Source organism: Xenopus laevis, chromosome 3S (assembly GCF_017654675.1).
Source record: "Xenopus laevis strain J_2021 chromosome 3S, Xenopus_laevis_v10.1, whole genome shotgun sequence".
Lineage (NCBI taxonomy): Eukaryota > Metazoa > Chordata > Amphibia > Anura > Pipidae > Xenopus > Xenopus laevis.
Genome location: NC_054376.1, coordinates 112,951,868 through 112,974,745, shown reverse-complemented (window position 1 = coordinate 112,974,745; position 22,878 = coordinate 112,951,868). Strand labels below are relative to the sequence as shown.

Below are 22,878 nucleotides of genomic sequence, written 5' to 3'. Positions count from 1 at the left end.
GATCATGTTTTTTCCACAATTCAAGATTTTATCCAAGTTAAGAAAACCCTCAAAAAATCATGATTATGATATGAAGTTGCAGTCTGATCACACAATAATAAGTGAAAATAGTAGGTATTTTAAAGGGGTTGTTCATCCTTGGGTTAACATTTAGTATGATATGGAGAGTGGTATTCTGAGACAATTTGCAATTGGGTTTCATTTTTGAGTTTTTGAGTTTTTTAGCAGCTCTCCATGTTTTCAATGCCAGCAGTTTGGTTTCTAGGTTCCAAATTACCCTTGCAACCATGCATTGATTTGAATGAGAGACTGGAATATGAATAGGAGATGGGCTGGATAGATGGATTAGTAATAATAAAAAGTAGCAATAACAATACATTTGTAGCCTTACAGAGCATTTGTTTTTAGATGGAGTCAGTGACCCCCATTTAAAAACTGAGTCAAAAGAAAAAGGCAAATTAAAAAAACTTTAAATAACATAAATAATGGAGACCAAAAATTGCTTAGAATTAGAAATTTTACAACATACTAAAAGTTAACTTTTAAATGCTGTCCTACAGATTACAGTTCCCAGAACCCATAAACTATGTATCTTAGCAGTGGTGTAGAATTTTAAATCAAGCCAATATCAAACCCTTTTTCTCCAGGAGGCGAGTCTTCTGCAATGTCAAATATTTGCAAATTTGCAAGGTTGAATTTTAGTGGTTTTAGAGCTTTTTAAAACTACAATTAAACTCTTTATTCCTCCTTTATTTCACTAAAATTACAAATGCCATAAAAGTTAATGAAAGATCTGAATACAAAACGTAAGTACAAAAATAGCCACCGAAAACCCACCAAATTTTTAATTCATTAATGAAAAATTTGTATGCCAATGATCGTTTGAAAACCTCTAAAAGGTTAAAGGTAAAACCTCTAAAAGGAAGGCTGATCTTTGCTAGTAAACTAAGGGAACTTCCATTGACTTCTACGTGACTTTGACAGCTTTTACTTGCCTTGCTTTTTTTATTTGTAGATTTTATAGTATTTACCCTTGATAAATTACAAAAAAGTAACTATAGGAAAAATATATTTGTTTGTGCTAAAATGTATGGTTTACAGAAACAAACATAATACGAACATTCATAAATTGGCCCCTAAGAGGCTACCTTCCAAAATTCCACAAAATTTGTTGCTTTTGGTTGGATGTGTAACCCTTAGACCAGAGCAATGCAGAATAATAATATTAGGCTGAAATGTACTATGTACTATTTTCTATTGCTGCTTTTGGTACAGATTTTCAATGCATAATCTCTTTTGCTGTACCTCTAACCCTAGTTCTTTTTTCTGTAACCTAGTACCAATGTTGTATACAATTACTGATTATTTTGAATATATTGTATTGTATATTCAATGGTACAGACAATGGTATTCAGAAATTTCAAAGACATTCCTAACATGGGCTAATGTGTCGATTTTCTTCAACACAGTTTATCATGGTTTTTCTTTAAACCGCTATTAAGAAAAATTATCTGGAGCTACATTAGTTTTATACATAAATTCATGTTGTATAATGAACGAACATCTATTACAACCAACATTGTCTTCATTCCCTACCAGTACCTCATTTCCTTGTTGCTGGGTTAAAACCTATGTAACCATTTTTACTTATTTTGCATACCAGTTCATTGGCCCTTAGGTTGATGACCATCTCCTGCCTCACTGTAACATAATGCTTGGCAGGGGGAGGTCCTTCCTCTTTGGCCTGCAGCTGTTGATCTGGATGGATGAGCCTGGAGTCAACAAGGCCCCAGAAGTGTTAGACCCTAAAGGGACAACCCCTTTAGAGAAGTCGGGGAACAGGGACCCCTCTAACGAGTTTAGCTAGTGTTAAGCCATAGCACTCTCTAGGAGGAGTGAGCCTTAGTTAACAAGAGCAGCATTCCAACAAGAAGGATAGACAGGAGTAGCTCTTCCCCAGGCTCTGCTTGCCTGTAGTGAAGGGACAAGGGTTATTGTTATATCCCTGTGTTATATCTTTAATGTTTGGTAGTTATGAATCCCTTGTTAAGCAGCCTGACAAGTGTAAGTACCTTATAATGACAAATGACTCTGGTTTCTAGGTGTTCACACGATGAGAGAAGAGTCCTTGGGAAATCTGAAGAGAACAGTGGAACACCCAGGAAAGTACACCTGTAGGCGGGCAATATTCTCAGTACAGAAGAGTGATCTGAATGATAAATTATTTACGCAGGTAATTAATGCAGAGGTCCCTTTTGGAGGTAAGTATGCACAGAACAAGGACGAGCGGAGGACTGACCAATCCAGCTGGGAATGGATGACCAGACCAAGGTAAGTGAACAGTTACCACTGGGGGCACGCAGAGCAGACCTGATGGGGATACCGGTGTAGACAAGTCTGCAGGAGTAACAGCTCCGTCTCTTGTGGAGAATGCAAGCACGACCAACCCAGGAACAACAATTCAGTCTATGGTAGGATTGGCTTGCCCGGTAACACAGATCAGCAAAGGGTATTAGCACAGTCTTTAGCCAGAATAGTGTTACAGAATACACAGTGTGGAAAGGTTTGTTAGCACAGTCTTTTAAGCAGGACTAGTGTTGCAGAAATATCAACTGTTAACAGGATGAGTGTTGCAGTTCAGCAAGGATTATAACACATTCTTTTAGCAGGAGAAGTGTAGCATGAAGTACAGTCCCGCAAGGGTTAATAACACAAACTGTTAGCAGGATGAGTGTTGCAGTTCAGCAAGGATTATAACACATTCTTTTAGCAGGAGAAGTGTAGCATGAAGTACAGTCCCGCAAGGGTTAATAGCACAAACTGTTAGCAGGATGAGTGTTGCAGTTCAGCAAGGATTATAACAACGTCTAGAGAGATCTGCACCACCAGGGCAGGAAACATCGTGGGAAGGGTGAGAGGTGCGGTTCATCTACACACAGAAACACTAAAGGTGGCCATAGACGCACAGATAATATCATACACAATGAATTTTCGTACGATATTCGGTGCGTGTATGGTGGGAAACGAGCTGAACGATATTGGCAGAAGACTTGGCTATCGGTCGGCTCATCGATTGGGCTAGACGGAAAATTTTGATTGGGTGCCTTTGAAGGCACACAGACAATGGCCATTGTTAGTGCTGAATCGTCAGATACAAGTAGAATTCTATTCTTTCTACCTGTATATCTACCTGTATATCTGACGATTCAGCTCTACACTTGTGTATTGAAACAAACAATCTTTCTTGGAAACATCTTTTCCAAGAAAGATCGTAATTGTTACGTCTATATCCACCTTAAGAAATTTGCCGGGTGCTTTGGTTGATAAATCTTCAGTGGCAAGTTAGTTAATTGAGGCCAGCTTACTAGAGTTTGGTGGTGAGACATACTATCTGTTGAGACCCCATGATAAACCGTTTGATATCCTAGGCTTGGTGTTATAGCATGTGCATTATAACTGCTCACTATTTTTTTCACTGAATTAACTCAAAATTCAAAAAACCAAACAACCCACTATGTCTGTAATGGAGGCCAAAAGAAGAGCTTTATTGGTTTATTATCTAGGATAATTGAGCCAAAGAACCATCTACACATGGCAGGGCACCCCATTCCTCCCATTTCTGGATACACTTATTGGCCCATAGTCTTATGATTAGATTATATAGACAATTTGGTTGTCATGTCTATAAAATGACTCACTATCCTTTGTCTGTCTAGAGCCCTGCAGAGAATTTCCCTTCCTTCTTTAATTTCAGATTGTTATGATACTCCAGAGGTAAGTGTGTTTTCTATTGTCTATCTATCTATCTATCTATCTATCTATCTATCTATCTATCTATCTATCTATCTATCTATCTATCTATCTATCTATCTATCTCATCTATCTCATCTATCTCATCTATCTCATCTATCTATCTATCTATCTATCTCATCTATCTATGTATCTCATCTATCTATGTATCTCATCTATCTATCTATCTATCTATCTATCTATCTATCTATCTATCTATCTATCTATCTATCTATCTATCTATCTATCTATCTATCTATCTATCTATCTATCTATCTATCTATCTCATCTATCTATCTATCTATCTATCTATCTATCTATCTATCTATCTATCTATCTATCTATCTATCTATCTATCTATATATATGTACAGTGAATAAAGTACCCCCTCTTGTAAAATATAAGGATATTATAAGTTACTGTGGAGTTTCATGACCATATAAAAACACGAGGCCGAAGGTCATGGAACTCCGAGATAACTTCTAATATCCTCATATTTTACAACTGGGGGTACTTTATTTATTATAATTACACACATTTCAGTGAGTCATGTGACAGAAATGACATCAGAACGCACCGTTTATAACTGATGACATCAGAACTCACCGTTTATAAGGATATAATTTACAACATATTCATAGCTTTTGTGTATTATATACATATAAATATACCCAGCACAGTAATATCTTGTATATAAGACATTGCTTGTATTTATTCTTTCTCCACTTTTTCACTTGCTGAGTGCTTGCTATATGTTATTGGACCATGGAAAAACAAACCATACACTTAGGGGCAAATTCATCAAGGGTCGAATATCGAGGGTTAATTAACCCTCGATATTTAACTGGGGAATGAAAATCCTTCGACTTCGAATATCGAAGTCAAAGGATTTTGCACAAATACTTTGATTGAAATAATTCAATTGAACGATTAAATCCTTCGAATCGAACGATTCAAAGTATTTTAATCCAACGATCGAAGGAGTATCCTTCGACCAAAAAACGTTAGGCAAGCCCATGGGGACCTTCCCCATAGGCTAACATTGAGTTCGGTAGCTTTTAGGTGGCGAACTAGGGGGTTGAAGTTTTTTCTTAAAGAGACAGTACTTCGACTATCGAATGGTCGAATAGTCGAATGATTTTTAGTTCGAATCGTTCGATTCGAAGTCGTATTCAAAGGTCGAAGTAGCTCATTCGATGGTCGAAGTAGCCAAAAAAACACTTTGAAATTCGAAGCATTTTTTCTTCTATTCCTTCACTCGAACTTAATGAATGGGCCCCTTAATTACATAGGTTTTCAACTTACCCTACTTTCCTACTTGGGATGGATCATTCAAATAGAGATAAGCTTTATATAAGTTTACTCTCTTCCACCAGCTGCAGCAAGTGTTAGGCTTTCAAATAAGCATGTAGTGGGATTTCCTGTGGAAATTATCTCCATCTCCTCATCCAACAGTTAATTGCAAGAACCAGGATGTTGTGCTATTTCTTGTCGAGTTTCTGTTGAATATGGTATTACACTGCCCATTTATAAGAAATCACACATGGGGAATTATAAAGCTCAATAAGCACTGAGTCTTAAATGAAACATTTTTAAATGGATTGAATTAGTGATTTCATATGGGACATTTTTCATTTCCTGTTATGAAGGCACTAATCTCTCTTGCTTAAAGGCAGCTAACTATTTCTTAACACTGTCTAATGTATCTGTCATTACAAACACTTCCTGGTGAGAATGTCACAACTTCTTAGCTTTCACAGTAAAAAATACCCCCCACCAAAAGCAATACTTCTAGGAGAGAAATCAATATTATATCCCTCACTATACTGCTCCAGCTTTCTGCTCTACTGATGTTACATGTCATGTGAGCTTGGTCCAGCGTGTGATTGGAGCTTAGGGTTGTATAATACTGTATATAAGGTCAGGCTGCATTATGTACTTATTTACGTGTAACCGACTATGATCAATAACTAATGGCTTTGAATGTATTGATTAGTTTGTCTCTTATAGATTGAATTTCATTTTGATCACTCAAGAAATCAGGGAAACTTCTAATAAATTTAGGTTTCTGGGCTGCAGGGTTTTTTTTTTAGATCAATCCCCAGTTTTCTACATCTTGTGACCTAACTTTCAGAATAAACGTATAAAGTTATTTAGGGGCAGATTTACTAAGGGTCGAAGTGAATTCGAGGGAATTTTCAAAGTAAAAAAATTCGAAATTTTAAGTAATTTTTTGGATACTACAATCATTGAATAGGATACTACAACTTCGATTTACTTCTAATCTTTTGAATATTCGACCATTCGATAATCGAAGTACTGTCTCTTTAAAAAAACTTTGACTTCAATACTTCGCCAAGTTAAACCTGCCGAAGTGCTATGTTAGCCTATGGGGACCTTCTACAACCATTTTCTAAGTCTTTACACATCGAATAAAAATCGCTTGATCGATCGCTGAAATCCTTCGAATCGTTCGATTCGAAGGATTTAATCGTTCGATCAAACTATTTTTATTCGACCACAGGATTGCCAAATTTTTGGAAAAAACTTCGAATTCGATATTCGAATTCAAATTTTTTTTAATTCAATGGTCGAATTTCGAAGTTTTTTGTACTTCGAAATTCGACCCTTGATAAATCTGCCCCTTAGTGTATAAGCATCCACTTCATACTGCTTTTTTTCTGGATGAAGTTTGAAGTACAGAACCAACTATATAAGCATATTATGAAATATTTGTTTGTTTTTGGTTTAAAGGAACATAAATAGCTGAGGACTGATGTTGTGTTGCTTGGTATTGCATTCAATGGGTGCAACCTAACAAAATGAAGTGTTTTTAGAGAATGGGTGTATGTCTGTACTGGCACCCTGTTTGCCAGTACAGACATACACCCATTCTCTAAAAACACTTCATTTTGCTATTTACGTTACCTGTTTTAGTTTTAGATGAGAATTTTACAAAATGAGCACATGGCTATATTACAAGTCGAGCAAGTTTCTAGAATTAAATCACAACCATTGAATGCAGAATGATACGGGTGCTGTGTATGATGTTCCACATGCTCAAAATAGCATTCAGGTTTCCTAATATACAAGTGCTTCAGCTTCTTTAATTAAATGTGCAACAACAGGGCAAATAGATGTCATGCAAGGTGGGTTAGGGTTAGAGATGGGCATATATATATATATATATATATATATATATATATATATATATATATATATATATATATATATATATATATATATATATATATATATATATATATATATATATATATATATTCTTAATGCATAAGGTTTCTTAGGCTAAAAACATAACCCTTTGTATACTTTTCCTATTGTTGGATTACTGCCTGGTTTGTTCAGCTTTATTGAGCATCTCAGAAACAAAGCACATGGGGAAAGAGATCAAAATAGGATAAGAGGATATTCTTTATTATGGATTTGCCTTTAAAGCAACTCCACTATGGTGATTAATGCACTGCCAGAAGCAAGTGATGACAAGGAAAATAGCAGAATTAAAATAAATTGTATCGGGAAGATTGGGACAAGGTGGAAAAAGCTTCCAGTGGCCTATAAACAAACAGCCTATAAAATATTACCAAATCAAACGGACACCCTAAAGGTTTCATTTATTTGTGTTAAGATGAAAATTAAGTCTTTGTGCTGCTTTCTTTAAAATGGAAAAATGACCTCAAAGTCCGGCAATTAAAGAGCACATAATATGCCACTGGAAATAATAAAGGCAAGATGCATTCTACGCTTTAGCGGCTGTTCCTCCTGATTAATGATTTTTCCATCTATACATTTCCCACTTTATTTCAAGATAGAAATGCATTAAGCACCAAATAAAACTGATTTTGACATGGTAGCAATATATAATTCATAACTGGCCATGGGCACAATACACATGTGTAGGGACCCATAGGGGTTAAATTGCCCTATGCCTTTAAATCCCTACCCTTCTTCCTTTCTCCCTAGTTACCAGGCAAATGCCTATGTATCTATTTAGTTATTTGTATAACCAGTTTTATTGGCCAAGGCGTGTAATGACCACTTCCTACTACACTTCAATATAGTGCTATGAAAGGGGTGGATCTTCCTCTTTGCCTACTGGATGTTCCCATTGACCCTGGGTACACCAAGGCCCAGTAAAGCCATTGCCCTAAAGGAACAGCACCTTTAGTGATTAAGTTGGGGACCAGGGAACCCCGTGAATGAGGTTAGCTAGAATAGGTTATATCTGTTATAGACTCTAGGAGAGTAAGATAGAGAGCTCAGATAGCAAGAGCAGCTTTGTGCTCCATTGAGGATCTAAAGCCGGGAGTAGCTTCCCCAAGGCTCCTAGATTGCCTTTAGTAAAGGGACCACAGTGGATAGGGGTTAGGCTATACTCCCTCTCACTGACCACTCCACTGGGTGGGATCCGGACCACTCCTGAGAGAATTGATGTACTGCCTGACTACAATGCCATATGGGAGTCACATTCTTCAGCTGTGTCAACCTGTTTTAGCATTTGATGTTACATCTGGCTGTACCTCATGATATGTAAGTAAACCTGTGGTTATTTGTCTTGAAGAAATATACTACCCCTTTATTATTATTTTATTATTATTATTATTATTAACATGTATTTATATAGCGCCAACATATTGGGTAGCACTGTAAAGTAAATGTGATTATACAACTACATCACATGAATTATATACATAGAACATATGGAGTAACAAACATCACAATCAATACAGGTACAAAAAGGTGAGGAAGGCCCTATGCATAGGCATACAGTCTAAAGGGAAGGGAGTAATACACAAGGTGTGGGAGTGGGCAAGATCGAATTAAGTGGGTGAGAAATGTGGTATTGTATGTGGTGTTGCGTTTGGTAGTTAAGCAGAGTGAGGGTAGGCTTCTCGAAAGAAGTGCGTTTTCAGAGATTTCTTGAAGGCAGAAAGGTTGGGAGAAAGTTGGACAGACCGTGGAAGAGCGTTCCAGAGGAGGGGTGCAGCCCTTGCAAAGTCTTGAATGCGAGCATGTGAGGAGGTAATGAGAGAAGAGTTGAGTAGCAGGTCAGTAGAGGAGTGTAGTAAGCGATTGGGTGAGTATAAACAGATGAGTTCGGAGATGTAGGGTGGGGCAGAGTTATGAAGTGCTTTGAAAGTCAGTGTCATTAATTTGAATTTGATTCTGAAAGATAATGGAAGCCAGTGCAGGGATTGATAGAGGAGGAGCGGTTGCTGAGGTGTATGAGCCTTGCAGCAGTGTTCATTATGGACTGGAGCGGTGACAGTCTCTGGAGGGGGAGGCCAATTAAAAGAGAGTTACAGTAGTCTAGACGCGATATGATGAGAGAGTGAATAAGAATTTTGGCAGTGTCTTGGGTGATAAATGATCGTATTTTGGATATGTTCCTTAGGTGGAAGTGACATGATTTAATAAGTGACTGGATATGAGGAGTGAATGACTCTTTTGTTTCACCATAAGATCCTCCTTGCATCCATCATTTTCCTATTTTACATGCACAGTAGCCTGAGAGTTGTAGTTGCACTGCCTTGTGCCTGCTGAAATTGCGCTGTACACCTCTTGTTAGATTTTTTTTTTATTCAGTGTGAGCTGCGGAGTGCAGGCTATGGTTGCCTCCTGTTTAGGTTTGACCCAAACAGTTTTGGTTTTCTTAGGGCTTGTTCATCAGGACTTGTTCAGTAGAGATGAAAGAAATTTTTCATCAGGTATTCACCATGTTTCCCCACCACCATGAAAAGATGCCCCTAGACTCACCAATTGTTGTGCATCAATAAATAGTGCAAAAAAACCAAAAAAAAACCAAATGTCACCCATGGACATATATGCATTTGGTGAATTTTTCTCTGTTTAACAAATTTTAGGAGAAAGGGGTCAGATTCTCCCATCACTACTGTTGGAATTCTGACCAGTAACCACCTCTGATATCACAGATTCTCCCCCTACAAGCACAACAATGCTCCCAAATGTCATGGCCCCACCCCCATTTGTCATTGCTCTATCCCATGTCATTATATCTCCCTCTTGTCCAGGTTTTGCAGAGGTCAAAGCTGAAATCACTATGTACAGTCTAACAGAAATGCTCCTACAGCAAGCACTAAGGTTCTTGTGCACCATGTAAAAGTGCCCTCATAATTTTACTCCACCTCAAATTAAAGCAGAGCGGAGACAGCTGTGCAAAATTCCACCACTTTTTCACGCAGAATCTAGCCTATGACTACATATTAATTATATAGCTTGATAAATACAGGCCATAGCATTGTGTAATAGAGGAGACTTGGCTTTGTGATGATATATTATATATAATATATCATATATTATATATCATCAAAAAAATCAGATAAGATATAAATTCGTGTGAAATAAAAGAACATATATTCACAAAAAACAGCAAGATAGATAGACAGACAGACAGACAGACAGACAGGATAGATAGATAGATAGATAGATAGATAGATAGATAGATAGATAGATAGATAGATGGATAGATAGATGTCCCACAGTGCCCACAATGTTTAAAATATAATTAATCCTTTTCGGGAAGCAGAACCAGCCTATCGGGTTTATTTACAATATTTTCTAGTAGACTTAAGGTATAAAGATACAAATTACAGAAATGTCCATTATCTGGAAAGCCCTAGCTAGCTAAATATGCAAGGCCCTTGTTGTTAAACAATAAAATACTGTATGAGGACCTTCCTTTTGGAAAAATCATGTGACTTTTCATCTCACAAACAAGGAATTACAAAAAAATGTAACCACACACGGGATTATTTACTAAATTCTGAATTGATCTCTTATGTTATAGTTCCATGCCTGATTTGACCTTATTTATTAATTTAAAAAAAACCTGAATTAATCGGTTAGGGAAACAACCCAATAAAATCGAGCTAAAACCCGAATCTTCAAATGTTTTTCAGACTTTTTCCCGAATCTCTAGATTTTGGGGGGTTTTTGCCCCAGAACTCAGAACTTTTCGGGTTTTGGGGCTAAATTCAGCGCAAACCACAATATCTTCAAATTTAGATTGTTGCCTCTCCCATTGACTTATACAGGACCTTGCCAGGTCTAAAATGGCGGATTATCAGATGCAGGCTTTTTGCAGCATCGGGGTATGATAAATCTCGAAACATTTTAGTTTTTTTTTCACAATTTTTTTTTAGTTTTTGCCGAAAAAGCCCAACAGGTTTAGTAAATAACCCCCCACATTGTGTGGTTCTCTTTCACTTCTTGTTTCCCTCATTTGCATATGCAAATTAAGATTTGGTTCAGTATTCAGACAAATCCTTTGTGAGGAATTCAGTATTCGCCTGAATCCTAAAATAGTGGATTCAGCGCATCAATAGAAGTCTATGAGGAGATTTACTATACCTTTATTAGCTTTTAAAGTGCTGTATCTGACCTGAAAAAGAAGGTTAAAAATAAAAAATAAAAACCACAAATTACGTTTAATCGATGCATTCCACTCAAAATAAAAAGCATAAGAATATATTTAAAAATATGGAATATAGATATGCAATATAGATTAACACATCGCACAATATTGGAATAATGGTAAATTCTAAAGTCAAACTGCAATTTTCCTGATATGCTGGGAAGACATTTTATTTTCTTGAATGTGAAATTTACAATTTTTTTTTTTCATTTTAAAATTGTTGCCTGCCTCTGGATAGTATAGAAGAATTATAAAGAATTTTGAGTTTTTTAATGGAGTGACGACAAAATAGCGTTTGTTATTAATGAAGGGGCAGTGGTGGGGTAGAACAATATTTCCCCCCCCCAGCATTATTAAATGATGAGGTACTGAGGATGGGGCTACAGAACATTTCAAGCAGATGAATTGCATTTCTGAGTTTAGGCAATGCTGTAGAGACAAGACACAGAAAAAGAAGTACGGCATATTTCATATCATCTCCAAGGATATGTGGTGCATTGTGATTTCATGATTTATGCACTATAATTCGTTCTCGCAAGCTCTTCACGTTCCATTGCAGACCAAGGAAAGGAAATATAGACTGTTAAGGTATTTCCACTTCTGTTAGCAATTGAATCAGCCTGTTCGAGTGGAGATATATTTACGCCACTTTTGTGTGCATTCTTTGGCTTATATTTCATTACATTTCTTGAGCTACACTTTGGAGCTGCCAATGCGTCAACAAATTAATGTTTTCAAATACAATGACATTTTTCTATTGAAATATCCAAACATAAATATCAACACATTTATCCACATGCCTATCTATACATTGACACATATAAACTGCACATACTGATACTGATGCTAAACTAACTGTAGATATAAAGATTACAATGGCTTGAATATTATGATTGTTCAAGAAGTCATCCAAGCTCCTCTTAAAGGCATTAATAGAACCTACCATAAGAGCAGGTTAACAGAGCTCCACCTATATGTGCACTAAAAATGATCATAATCTATTCCATTATACAGTGCAATATTGCATAACATATCAAAGTCAATTCTTCTCCTGCTTCTAGGGCTGGTCCAATGAACCAATTTTAATGGATTATGTTTAATTGGGGACCTGGCAAGACACGGGCTAATACATTAAAATATTGTTTTTTACATTTACAATCTTTTTAATGAATACTAAGGGGCATATTTATCAAACATCGAATTAAGGGCAAGGCCAGACATGGCGTTTCTACATTCCGTTTTTAAAAAACAGGGCACTTGCCAGCCAAAATCCGCCACGGGACGACAGTATTTGCGTTATTTTAGCAGAAACGCCAATACATAAAGAAATGACCAAATAATTAGACTCTATGGGATCTGCATGTTTGAAACCACACTTTACGTAAATACGCAGGGTATTTTAAATACGGCATCCAAACTCTAGCAAGATAAATGACGCTTATACGGTTTTACGGCGTATTAGGCCGGTGACATAATTACCCTGTGTATTGACATTCCTGCTCCATTTTGCATGTAAATAGATTTCTATTTTCTATTTCTAGCCAGCAGAATTATGGGGAATGAGAACATTGAGAAGTGCATGTTGGGAAAAGAAAATGCATGAAAAACGCATGATGACCTCATGTGTGGTTTCAGTGGTGTATTTACACTCGACTGTTCGTTTTTAAAAACGCAACGTAAAAACGCCATGTGTGACCTTGCCCTTAGAGTTTATGGGAGTTTATGAAAACCTTCCATAAACTCGAAATTCAAGAAAAAAAACGACCAATCGGAATGTATTAAAAAATTTAAATTTTTTCAGTTTGGGTGAATAGTCTCAACACGCAAACTTGAATCTAATTGTATTTGAGTTTTTCACACAAACGCATTTATTTAAATAAATTTTTTCCCCCAAAAAGTTTGCCCCTAAGTTTCACAAGTAACACATATCCAGTTTTAAATACAGGTATGGGATCTGGAAACCCTTTATCCAGAAAGCTCTGAATTACGGAAAGGTCGTCTCTCATAGACTCCATTATAATCAAATAATCAAACTGATTTTCTTTTTCTCTGTAATAATAAAACAGTACCTTGTATTTGATCCAAACTAAGAAATAATATGGGGCGTAAATACAAATGCAGCAGACCCTGTGGCTGCAGGGGGGCCCAGGAGGTATGGGGGCCCCAGGAGACCCTAATTCATATGCAATTTCAATAAATATTGGTAAAACAGTCCAACTTCTAGACATTTTGGGGGCCTGAATAATAATTTTCTGTGGGGCCCAGTGATATCTAGTTACGCCACTGGATATAATTAATCCTTATTGGAAGCAAAACCAGCCTATTGGGTTTATTTAATGTTTACAGGATTTTCTAGTAGGCTTAAGGTATGAAGATCCAAATTATGGAAAGATCCATTATGTGGACATCCACAGGCACCGAGCATTCTGGATAACAGGTCCCATACCTGTACCAAAAGCAGGTTCCTAAATCTGTAAATCCAAATGCTTTTTTGGACCCTTTTTTCTGACATAACAGAGTTTTAGAAAAGTGTTACAAATGGGAATGATGGAATTAAAATTGTGATGTACACAGTAAAAAAATAAAACAACAAAAAATAATAAATGTTACCGTACTATTAGCTGGGCTATAATGCATGTTTGTGGATGTCAAGCCATGCCTTTTTAGAACCATTTCAAATTAGAAATTCTCATCAGGTTGCAGCATTGATTAGCAAATCAATTATTTCAGAACCCATTCTGTGTTTTATTGCCTGTCCCACTGGTTTCAATTCCGGCTTGAATGATTGTATTCCAATCTGACCCCGCGAATTGTGTCTAAGAGCATTTGGCTTGAGAATATTTGGAAAAGTTAGAGATTTCCATTGCATCACAAGCTTGTTTCAGTTGTGGTAATTACATATTTTAGACAATAATTAACAAGACTCATGTACAATATAGGAATGTTAAGAAACCTCAGTGTTCATACCCAAAAACATATAATTATGAGATAGCTGCAGGATTCCAGATACTAAAATGTCACTTAACAGATGCAATTATAACAAAAAGTATAATACAGGTATAGGATCCCTTATCCGGAAACCCAATATCCAGAAAGCTCTGAATTATGGAATGGCTGCCTCCCATAGACTCCATTTTATCCAAATAATCCAAATTTTTAAAAATGATTTCCTTTTTCTCCGTAATAATAAAACAGTAGCTTGTACTTGATCCAAACTAAGATATCATTAATGCTTATTGGAAGCAAAACCAGCCTTTTGGGTTAATTTAATGTTTAAATGAATTTCTAGTAGACTTAAGGCATGAAGACCCAAATTACGGAAAGATCTGTTATCCGGAAAACCCCCGGTCCTGAGCATTCTGGATAACAGGTCCCATACCTTTATATGTATTCTATATACATCAACCAATGTTCCCTCTAAACTGGGCACTTGTGTGCACTTACACAAAAAGTGTGTACATAGCCAAGAAGGAATTAGACATAACATTAACTACAACTTACTAATATTGATGGGCGAATTTGCTTTGCTAAAAAAAAACGCAAATTTCCTGCGAAATTCCAAAATGGCAAAAAAATTCTGAAACGCAAATCTTGACGCCCGCGTAAATTCTGAAGATCACGTCAAAATTTTGATGCTGGCGTTAAAGTCAATGGGCGTCCAAATAATGTTGACTCGCGACGGTTTTGTCGCGTTCGACTTTTCCGGCGCGCGTCCAAAATTCGCCTGCAAATTTTCTCGGCAGTATCACAAATTTATTCGCTGGTGTCGAAACATGGAAATTTGCCGCAAATTCGCACCTGCCGAATTTATTCGTCCATCACTACTTATTAAAGATTAGTGGAATTGTATAGTGGGCTTTCAAAGTCTGCTTAAAAGAACAGTAACACTAAAAAAAAACATTTTTGACATGGTTCCTGAGGTTTATCATGTCATATGCCTGCTTAAAGTTTTGAAGGCTATTGACCCCAGCATGCTGGAAATGCAAGGAATGTATGTTTTGTCCCATGTCTCTTTCTGTGCCTCAACTGGGTGAATGTTTAATTGGGTCTTGTGTTTGTCTGTTGTTGCTATGTTACAGATGGAGCAAACTTTATCCAGGTATTTGGCTCACCATATCCCTTCTTGTCACTCAGTTTGCATATGTGATCATACCCTTTCCAAATAAAAATAAATCTATTACACACTGTCCTGTGATATGCCATTGGTAAACCACATAATGATAAATCATTGCTAGAACCATGTTTATGTAGAAAGGTAAAACAGCCCCATAGGATTACATTTACATCTGTTGATTTTTAGGCTCGTTACAGGAACTACAAAGGGGGGTGTATTCCAGTTAAGTGCTGGAATATGTGACTCTTAATACATGCTGTTAATCAAGCACATGTTGCACCAAGTGACCAACCTTAAGGTCAAAAGGCATCTATTAGTGATGGGCGAATAAATTCGACAGGTGCAAATTTGCATTTAGCCACCGGCGAATAGATTCCCAAAGCTCCTGTTGAAAAGCCGTTGAAAATTCACTGGCATCCAAAAAGTTTGGAAGTCAGAAAAATTTATCGCGTCAAAACCCTCACATGTCAAGACTATTCGGACGCCCATTGACTTTAACGCTGGCGTCAAAATTGGTGCGAATTGGTGCGAATTGGTGCAGTCATCAAAATTTACATGGGCGCCTAAATTAGAGTTTCGCAAACTTTCAGCCGTTTCGCAAATTTCTCGGGAACCAAAACGGGAGAAATTCGTCCATCACTAACAGCTATGTATGCAATTCCACAGCATTATAAAGGAAATCATTTTCAACCGGTTGAGTCTACAATATAGTCTGATTAAGCCCCCTGTTGCCTCACTGTATGATAGCTTATTTGTTTACAAAGAAATACTGATAGATACATATATTTTTTCATCTGGTGCTGGTGGTAGTATTCAAAGTGTCTATAATAGTGATGGGCGAATTTATTCACCAGGCGCGAATTCGCACGATTCGCCACCAGCGAATAAATTCGCGAAACGCCCACGAAAATTTGCGGCAAAAATTCGCCGGCGTCAAAGAATTTTTTTCCGAAAAAACGAGACGCGATATTTCAGCGAAGCGAAATGGTGCAAATTCGCCCATCACTAGTCTATAACAATCGGTATCCCAAAACCCAGAACTAACTCCGATGTTCCTGTCTCGGCCCACCCTTCTGCCTGCGGCTGCCACCTTTGGCTTTGGATGGAGCCCTCCGCTACTGCAGATGGGTCTTATTGCGGGAGAACCAGGGAGATAGTTCTGGGCAAGCACAGGGACCGAACGTATTTGGATAAGACAACAGAGCAGACCGGGCTGGGTCAAACCACATGGACAATGCGGTACCAAAGGAATTGTCCGGAATAAGGTTGGAGTCACAGGCCAAGGTCATACAAAGAGCAGAATCAAACACGGTACCAACACGGAATCAGGAGAGTCGTCAAGCCAGGCAGGGTCAGTACAGGCAGAAAGAAATACAAGGTCCGGCAGGCAAGGGTCAATACACAGGAATTCAGACAGGCAGTTAAACTAGAATACAGCCAGGAATACAGCCAGGAACACGGAAAAAACCTTTACATTGGGCAACTAGAAAACCCAGAAGCGAGCAGCGTGGCAATCCTTCGGTGTGCGCTTCAGCGATGAAAAAACAAAACGCTGTGGCCGCTCCCCTGTGGGTGCAATGGGCGTCCCCTTCGCACCCCCACTAAACCACCAGGGTGAGTTCTCACAGTGTCATTACAGAGCTCCAAATCAGGTAAAAAGTAGTATATTTTTAATAAGCAAAAACTGGGAAGCAGAGCAGCCAGAATAACATCATTTTCTGTGCAGAGAGAGCTAGATGAAGGATTTTGCATACCAGGAAGAGCTTACGGCAGCATTGCATGAGTAGTGCCAAATTATGCACAGAATGGCAGAATGTTTTAAAAGTCATAAACAGAACAAACAATCAAAAAATTAAGAATATAAATTAGCATGTCACACTGTAATATTGTTGGTTGTTGTACTGCATCTTTTATTTGCCAATAGCTCTCAAGACCTGCTTGGCTTGAAGTGGGTTTTTTTTGTTGTTGCTGCAAAATATTGTTTTTATTACGAGCACCGTACAGTGGTGCTTAATATAAGTTTTTGCTACCACTGGCAGATGAGTAGGTTCATACTTTTACATGTTTAAACCATTCAAATAAATGGCATGTGAGCCAAGGGTTAATTGTTTCCATTATGCATTTTTTTTTAGGTTTTCCATATGCTCACATAGGACCCAGTCAAGGTCCATATTATGTACTGTTCATTTTAAGCCAATCTAGAATTCCTTTCATACTGGACATAAAGGGCATAAAGGGCTCCTTAGGGGCCGATTCACTAACTTGGAGTGAAGGTAAAAAGACCATCGAATCGGCTACTTCAACCTTCGACTACGACTTTAAATCGAAGGATTCAAACTAAAAATCGTTCGACTATTCGACCATTCGATAGTCAAAGTACTGTCTCTTTAAAAAAAACTTCGACCCCCTAGTTCGCCATCTAAAAGCTACCGAAGTCAATGTTAGTCTATAGGGAAGGTCCCCATAGGCTTGGCTAACTTTTTTTGATCGAAGGATATTCGATTCGAAGGATTTTATCGTTCGATCGAAGGAATTATCCTTCGATCGTTCGTTCGAACTATCTGCGTTAAATCCTAGTCGAATATCGAGGGTTAATTAACCCTCGATATTTGACCCTTAGTGAATCGGCCCCTTCGTGTTATCTATAATATTATATATTATTATTATAATAACAGTTTTTTAGATTTTAAGGATTATGGTGCCTTAGCTACACAAGTGAATATGGTCAGGTGTGCGATAGGTCACTAGGAAAATGTGTGAGATGATGGGCAATATTTGGCTAATGTTATGGAAAGTTAGAGAAAAGCTATAACAATCAGATTTTTTGCCAGGAAGGAATGTTTACCAACTCAAGTTGTCAACTAGGTGACAACCTTTACTATAGATATGGCACAGGCAAATAATGGCTTTTTTTATTGATTAATAAAAATAAAAAAACACATGTTCAAGCTTCAATTGACTCATGTAGTCTTCAATATACTCTTATCTGTAAAAACATTTGGCCATACTTCAGTACTACAGTAGTGCTTTATAAACTGTAGTGCTGCCCCACCACCTAAAGAAGTCCAAAGTTCTGGATCTGGGTGGCAGTCTAAGATGCTGGTTTATTTTATGTCTGATATATTTTAAAGAGTGGTTCTGCTTGATTAAAAAAATTGAAGATGTAACAATAATTTTCATTACTGAGTGTTAAAGAATATTTCACATCTTTTCTCCCCACATGTGATGCACAATGGGGAGTTAGAATCCATAGAAGAGACAGCAATGCAAAACACTAACACTGCGAAGTGCAGAATGGCTTTGGACTTCTCAAAGCCATCAAAGATATCTTCAAAAATCTATCTTCTAGGATATAATTGCTAGATCACTTAAAAATTCAGGGACACCTCTAGGTAATCCCACAAAAGGGGCTGCACTAATTGTAATTAAATTCAAAATGCATTCATTAGACATGGCACTGAATTTTCAAGTGATTTAGTAGTAACCATGTTCTGTGATTAATGAGTCAGCAACAGTTAGGAAACTTTAACAAATAAAATAAATCAGTCTTTTGACATCTCTAAAGATCAAATTGGCGATTAATTGAAATTTGCTGTTTGGTATTACAGTTTAAACGGTTTCTTTATTTGGGAACATTACTTTAAGCCAAAGCATGACCAAAAGTTTGAATCACAATAAACAATGATGACTAAATAGAGAAAGGTTTAGTATAGGTCCATCTATAGCACACAAAAAAGCTGAATTTATCCCTTTAAATTATATTACACTTACATGATAATCTGGGAAAAACATGGTGAAATATTATGAAATCAACAGAAAATTACAAGATGATAAATAGCTGGATAAATAGAACCCTTAGTAAAAGTCAAGTGAAGTGTAGGAAGAAATACTCTTATTGAGGATTTTAATATAAATAAGATCAAGTTTTCTGAATTAATTTATTGTTTTAAGACATCTATTGTTCACGCATGCATAATTAAATCCCACTTCATAAAAACCCACTGTTCCTGGATTGCTGTCTTTTATCTTTCAACAATAAAATAAAAATAATTACATTTACAGGAGTGAAATTATGATTTTTTTCGACAACTCTAGGGCCCTAGCAGCTCTGTAAATTCTGGACAACTGCAGCTCATTAACATACTCTATAAAATGCATCATTATTGAATTCACTAGAAAAACCAAACAATATATTGCTAATGGAGTATTTTGCATTTGCTGAGAACTGAAAGCAAATTTCCAAATATCTGGAATTGTCTTAAGTAATCTTTTTCTTTTATTATCTCCTGGTTATCCATCATCTATAGCTTAAAATGTTCAGTGATCAGTGGTTTCAACATTATAAATGAATGTAAAAAGCAAGAAGTGTTTGTTTACCCCTTTCTGTTCTCTGGGTCTTTGACGGGACAATGTACCCCCTTTATGACATGAGCTCATTTAAACTTACAAAAATAAATATAACCATTTTTTAAGGCATATTTTTGTTCACAGATTTAAAAGAAGCCTAGTTATTTAGTTAACTCCCCTTAGGCCAATCCAATCCCTCTCTCACCTTATTCTACTATAAAATGATTGGATATGGAACTTGAAGTCCTTCTGTTTTCCATAGTGGGTTATGCACTGGAAAGAAGAGGGACATTCAGTTCCAGGATCCATCACTTCACAACAGAAAAATATAAGATGCTATCCTTGCCCACTGTTGAATCAGGTGATTCTGTGAAAAATATAAATTTATTATTTTTTGAAAGTTCAGATAGCATTTATACACCTTTTCTACATAAGCCTAACTGCCCCACTGAAGCGAACTGAATTGAACTCATGTCAAAAAGGGGATTATTTTTTCCTTATAAAACAAAATAGCAAGAGTCAGTTCTTTCCCAGGACTGGTTGGTAATCAGCTCGCTTGTAAGCCTTTTTTTCAGACAAATAACGGTTTTAATAGCAATTTACAAAATAACTTTAAAACCATGAGAATGTTTAATTAACATACTGTATATTGGAAAGTTGTTTAGAATTATATTTTCTTTCACTATGAAAGTATTCATGGTTGGAGGACCCCTTTAAGATTAAAGATTAAAGCTTTTTCTCTAAGACATCAGGCTGTTAAAATATGTACAGAAGGTATTAAGGAAACTAGAAGGCTTATTGACCAAACAAGTCCAAGGTGCAATTTGCATCAATTGAATTTTTTACCGACAATTGCTGAATTTCCAGCAATTGTATCCAGATTGGGAAATCATGTTCAAGCTGCAGTGCCAACCACTATTACTCCTCCTTAATTTTACCATTGATTTTACTCTTGCGTTCTGAACACTAACTACATGATAAGCAAGCTAGTAAAGATCTCATCAACTGCCTTGCCATGTCTGTTTTGTGTTACGATTATTGTACAAAGCAGCTTGCATCACTTTGTGCTTAAAAACAAATGCCATGCAAGATATGTGGGGTAATAAATCACAAACCGTAAAAATCAATGTACTAGTAAAACATTACATGGCTACTGCAGGTTATTGACAGCCTCTGTATTTTTATTTATTTATTTATATATAAAAAAAAAAGGTTTGAAAGGTTTTAAGTAGCATTTTGCTATAAACAGATATACAGTTTAATGACATATTTGGCACTTTAGAGATCATCTAGTTATAAACTATCAATCTTGTGGAGGACCTGTTATTTACTCTTCTTTTCCCTGTATTCATTACTAGGATGGAATTCGCTATGGGAACAATAAGCTGCATTTATTCTGGTACTAAATGCACACATGTATTGTAACTGAATTTATTGATTTGTGCATCAAATATGTGGGAGGTTTTCCTTCTTAAAATATAACATCTAAACAATGATTTAAAAAAAATTAAAAACATACTGTATGGCTAAATACATATAAATGTACTATATGTACTATCTATTGCTCTCATTCTCTCTGTCTCTCTCTCTCTCTCTCTCGCAGGTAGGGTTGCCACCTTTTCCGGAAAAAAATACCGGCCTTCCTATATATTTATCTTTTTTCCCTATTAATAACATTGGGATCAACCATCATTTTTACAAAATACCGGCCAAGTGGCAACCCTACTCACAGGAATCCGTGGCTTCAAAAATTAAAACAATTAATTAGAGTCGTATACAGTTACAGAAGAGAGTGTACAATACTGTAAAAATATATATATATATATAATAGACATTTGAAAAACCCTACAAAAGAGATTTTTATTCTAAAACCCAGGTAAGTGAGCAAGGGCCAGCGAGTTTTGACCTGTCTGAAAAAGGGGGTTAAAGTGATTCTTCTCTTTTACAAAGCACTTGTAAGGTTTCAACTAGAATACATAGTGCATTTTAGTGAATTGTCCCAGTACTTAAAGTGATATTAAGGCATTTAAGGTCTGGAAAAGATCGAGTCAGCTGATAAATAAAGGGTTTAGAAGGTTTTAATTAAATATATATAAAGGGATCCAGTAGGATTATTATTACTATGTACTGTATAATGAACATTGTGTCCGTAACACCACTATATAATAAACTATCTGAAACCTTATTCACAAATAAATTCTTCTAGAGGACACAGGGGTCTCTCTTGATATTAGAAACAAGGGCAGGTTCATTTTATGATAGGGATAGTAGGAAAACTCACCACAATGATATAAAACCAATAATTCAAAATCTTCATCAGTTTTGGAATTAAAAGTAAGCATAAGAGATCCCACAACATTCTGAAAACTATTATTGTATTTAAAGCTAACAAAGCTATTACATTTCCTTTTTGTCTGTATGTAAAAAATAGTATACTGTATCTTAACTCGTCCTTTAAAAAATGAAAACAATACCTTGTTTCAAGTGGCACATTGCTGTTAAGGACCCAGCTGTCCTGAAGCTGAACAGATTCTGGAGTTGTGGCCAGATCGTTTGGAGCTGGAGCTGGTGCATGGATCTGATTTCTTCTGTTAGTCAGTGAATTTTTATTTAGGGAGTTGGCCGATGAATGGTGATGAGACAGTGTGTGAGACAGTGTGTGATTGTGTGGTGGCGGAAGAGGAGGTCTCAGTGTTGACTGACTGTGGTGGTTTGTTGGACCTGGAAAAAGAGAAAGATGATATGAATATATAAATAGGATTTGTATGCCATTGTGTATATCATAAACAGCAATAACAAGAAACCTGCCAAAGAAAAAATACTAAGCAAGTAGGTTCACAGTAAAGGATTTTGCTCTAGATTATATCACCTCAACAGGACAGTTTTCAAATTGTTTTGCTCAGTATTTCCTTTGTTGAACAACATATAGTTGGGCCCACTAAGCACTGACAGCACTTTCCTTGCCATACCCTTCCCTTTGTCATCCGCTATTCCCTTCTTGACATTTTCCTACTGACTCTCTGTCGTTTTTTTGATTTACTAGACATCCACCCCACATATTTTCTGCTTTATTTTCTCTCACCTACTTTTCCACACGTTTCCTCCCAAAATCACCTTTTAATACTTAATTCCTTCTTCATTTTAAACATTATATTCTGCTTCCTTGTTCTTTTTC

The 22,878-nt window shown here is 36.6% G+C and overlaps 1 protein-coding gene across 2 annotated transcripts in view; it reads right to left on the bottom strand.

Moving 5' to 3' along the window:
- LOC108712409 (teneurin-2) overlaps positions 1 to 22,878 on the bottom strand; it is a 1,104,728-nt gene that overhangs the window by 398,587 nt on the left and 683,263 nt on the right. For both annotated transcript variants that reach the window (XM_041588750.1, XM_041588751.1), the window contains one exon: positions 22,178 to 22,424. In XM_041588750.1, coding sequence (XP_041444684.1) covers positions 22,178 to 22,424 — 247 coding nt within the window. The remainder of the gene's footprint in view (positions 1 to 22,177; positions 22,425 to 22,878) is intronic.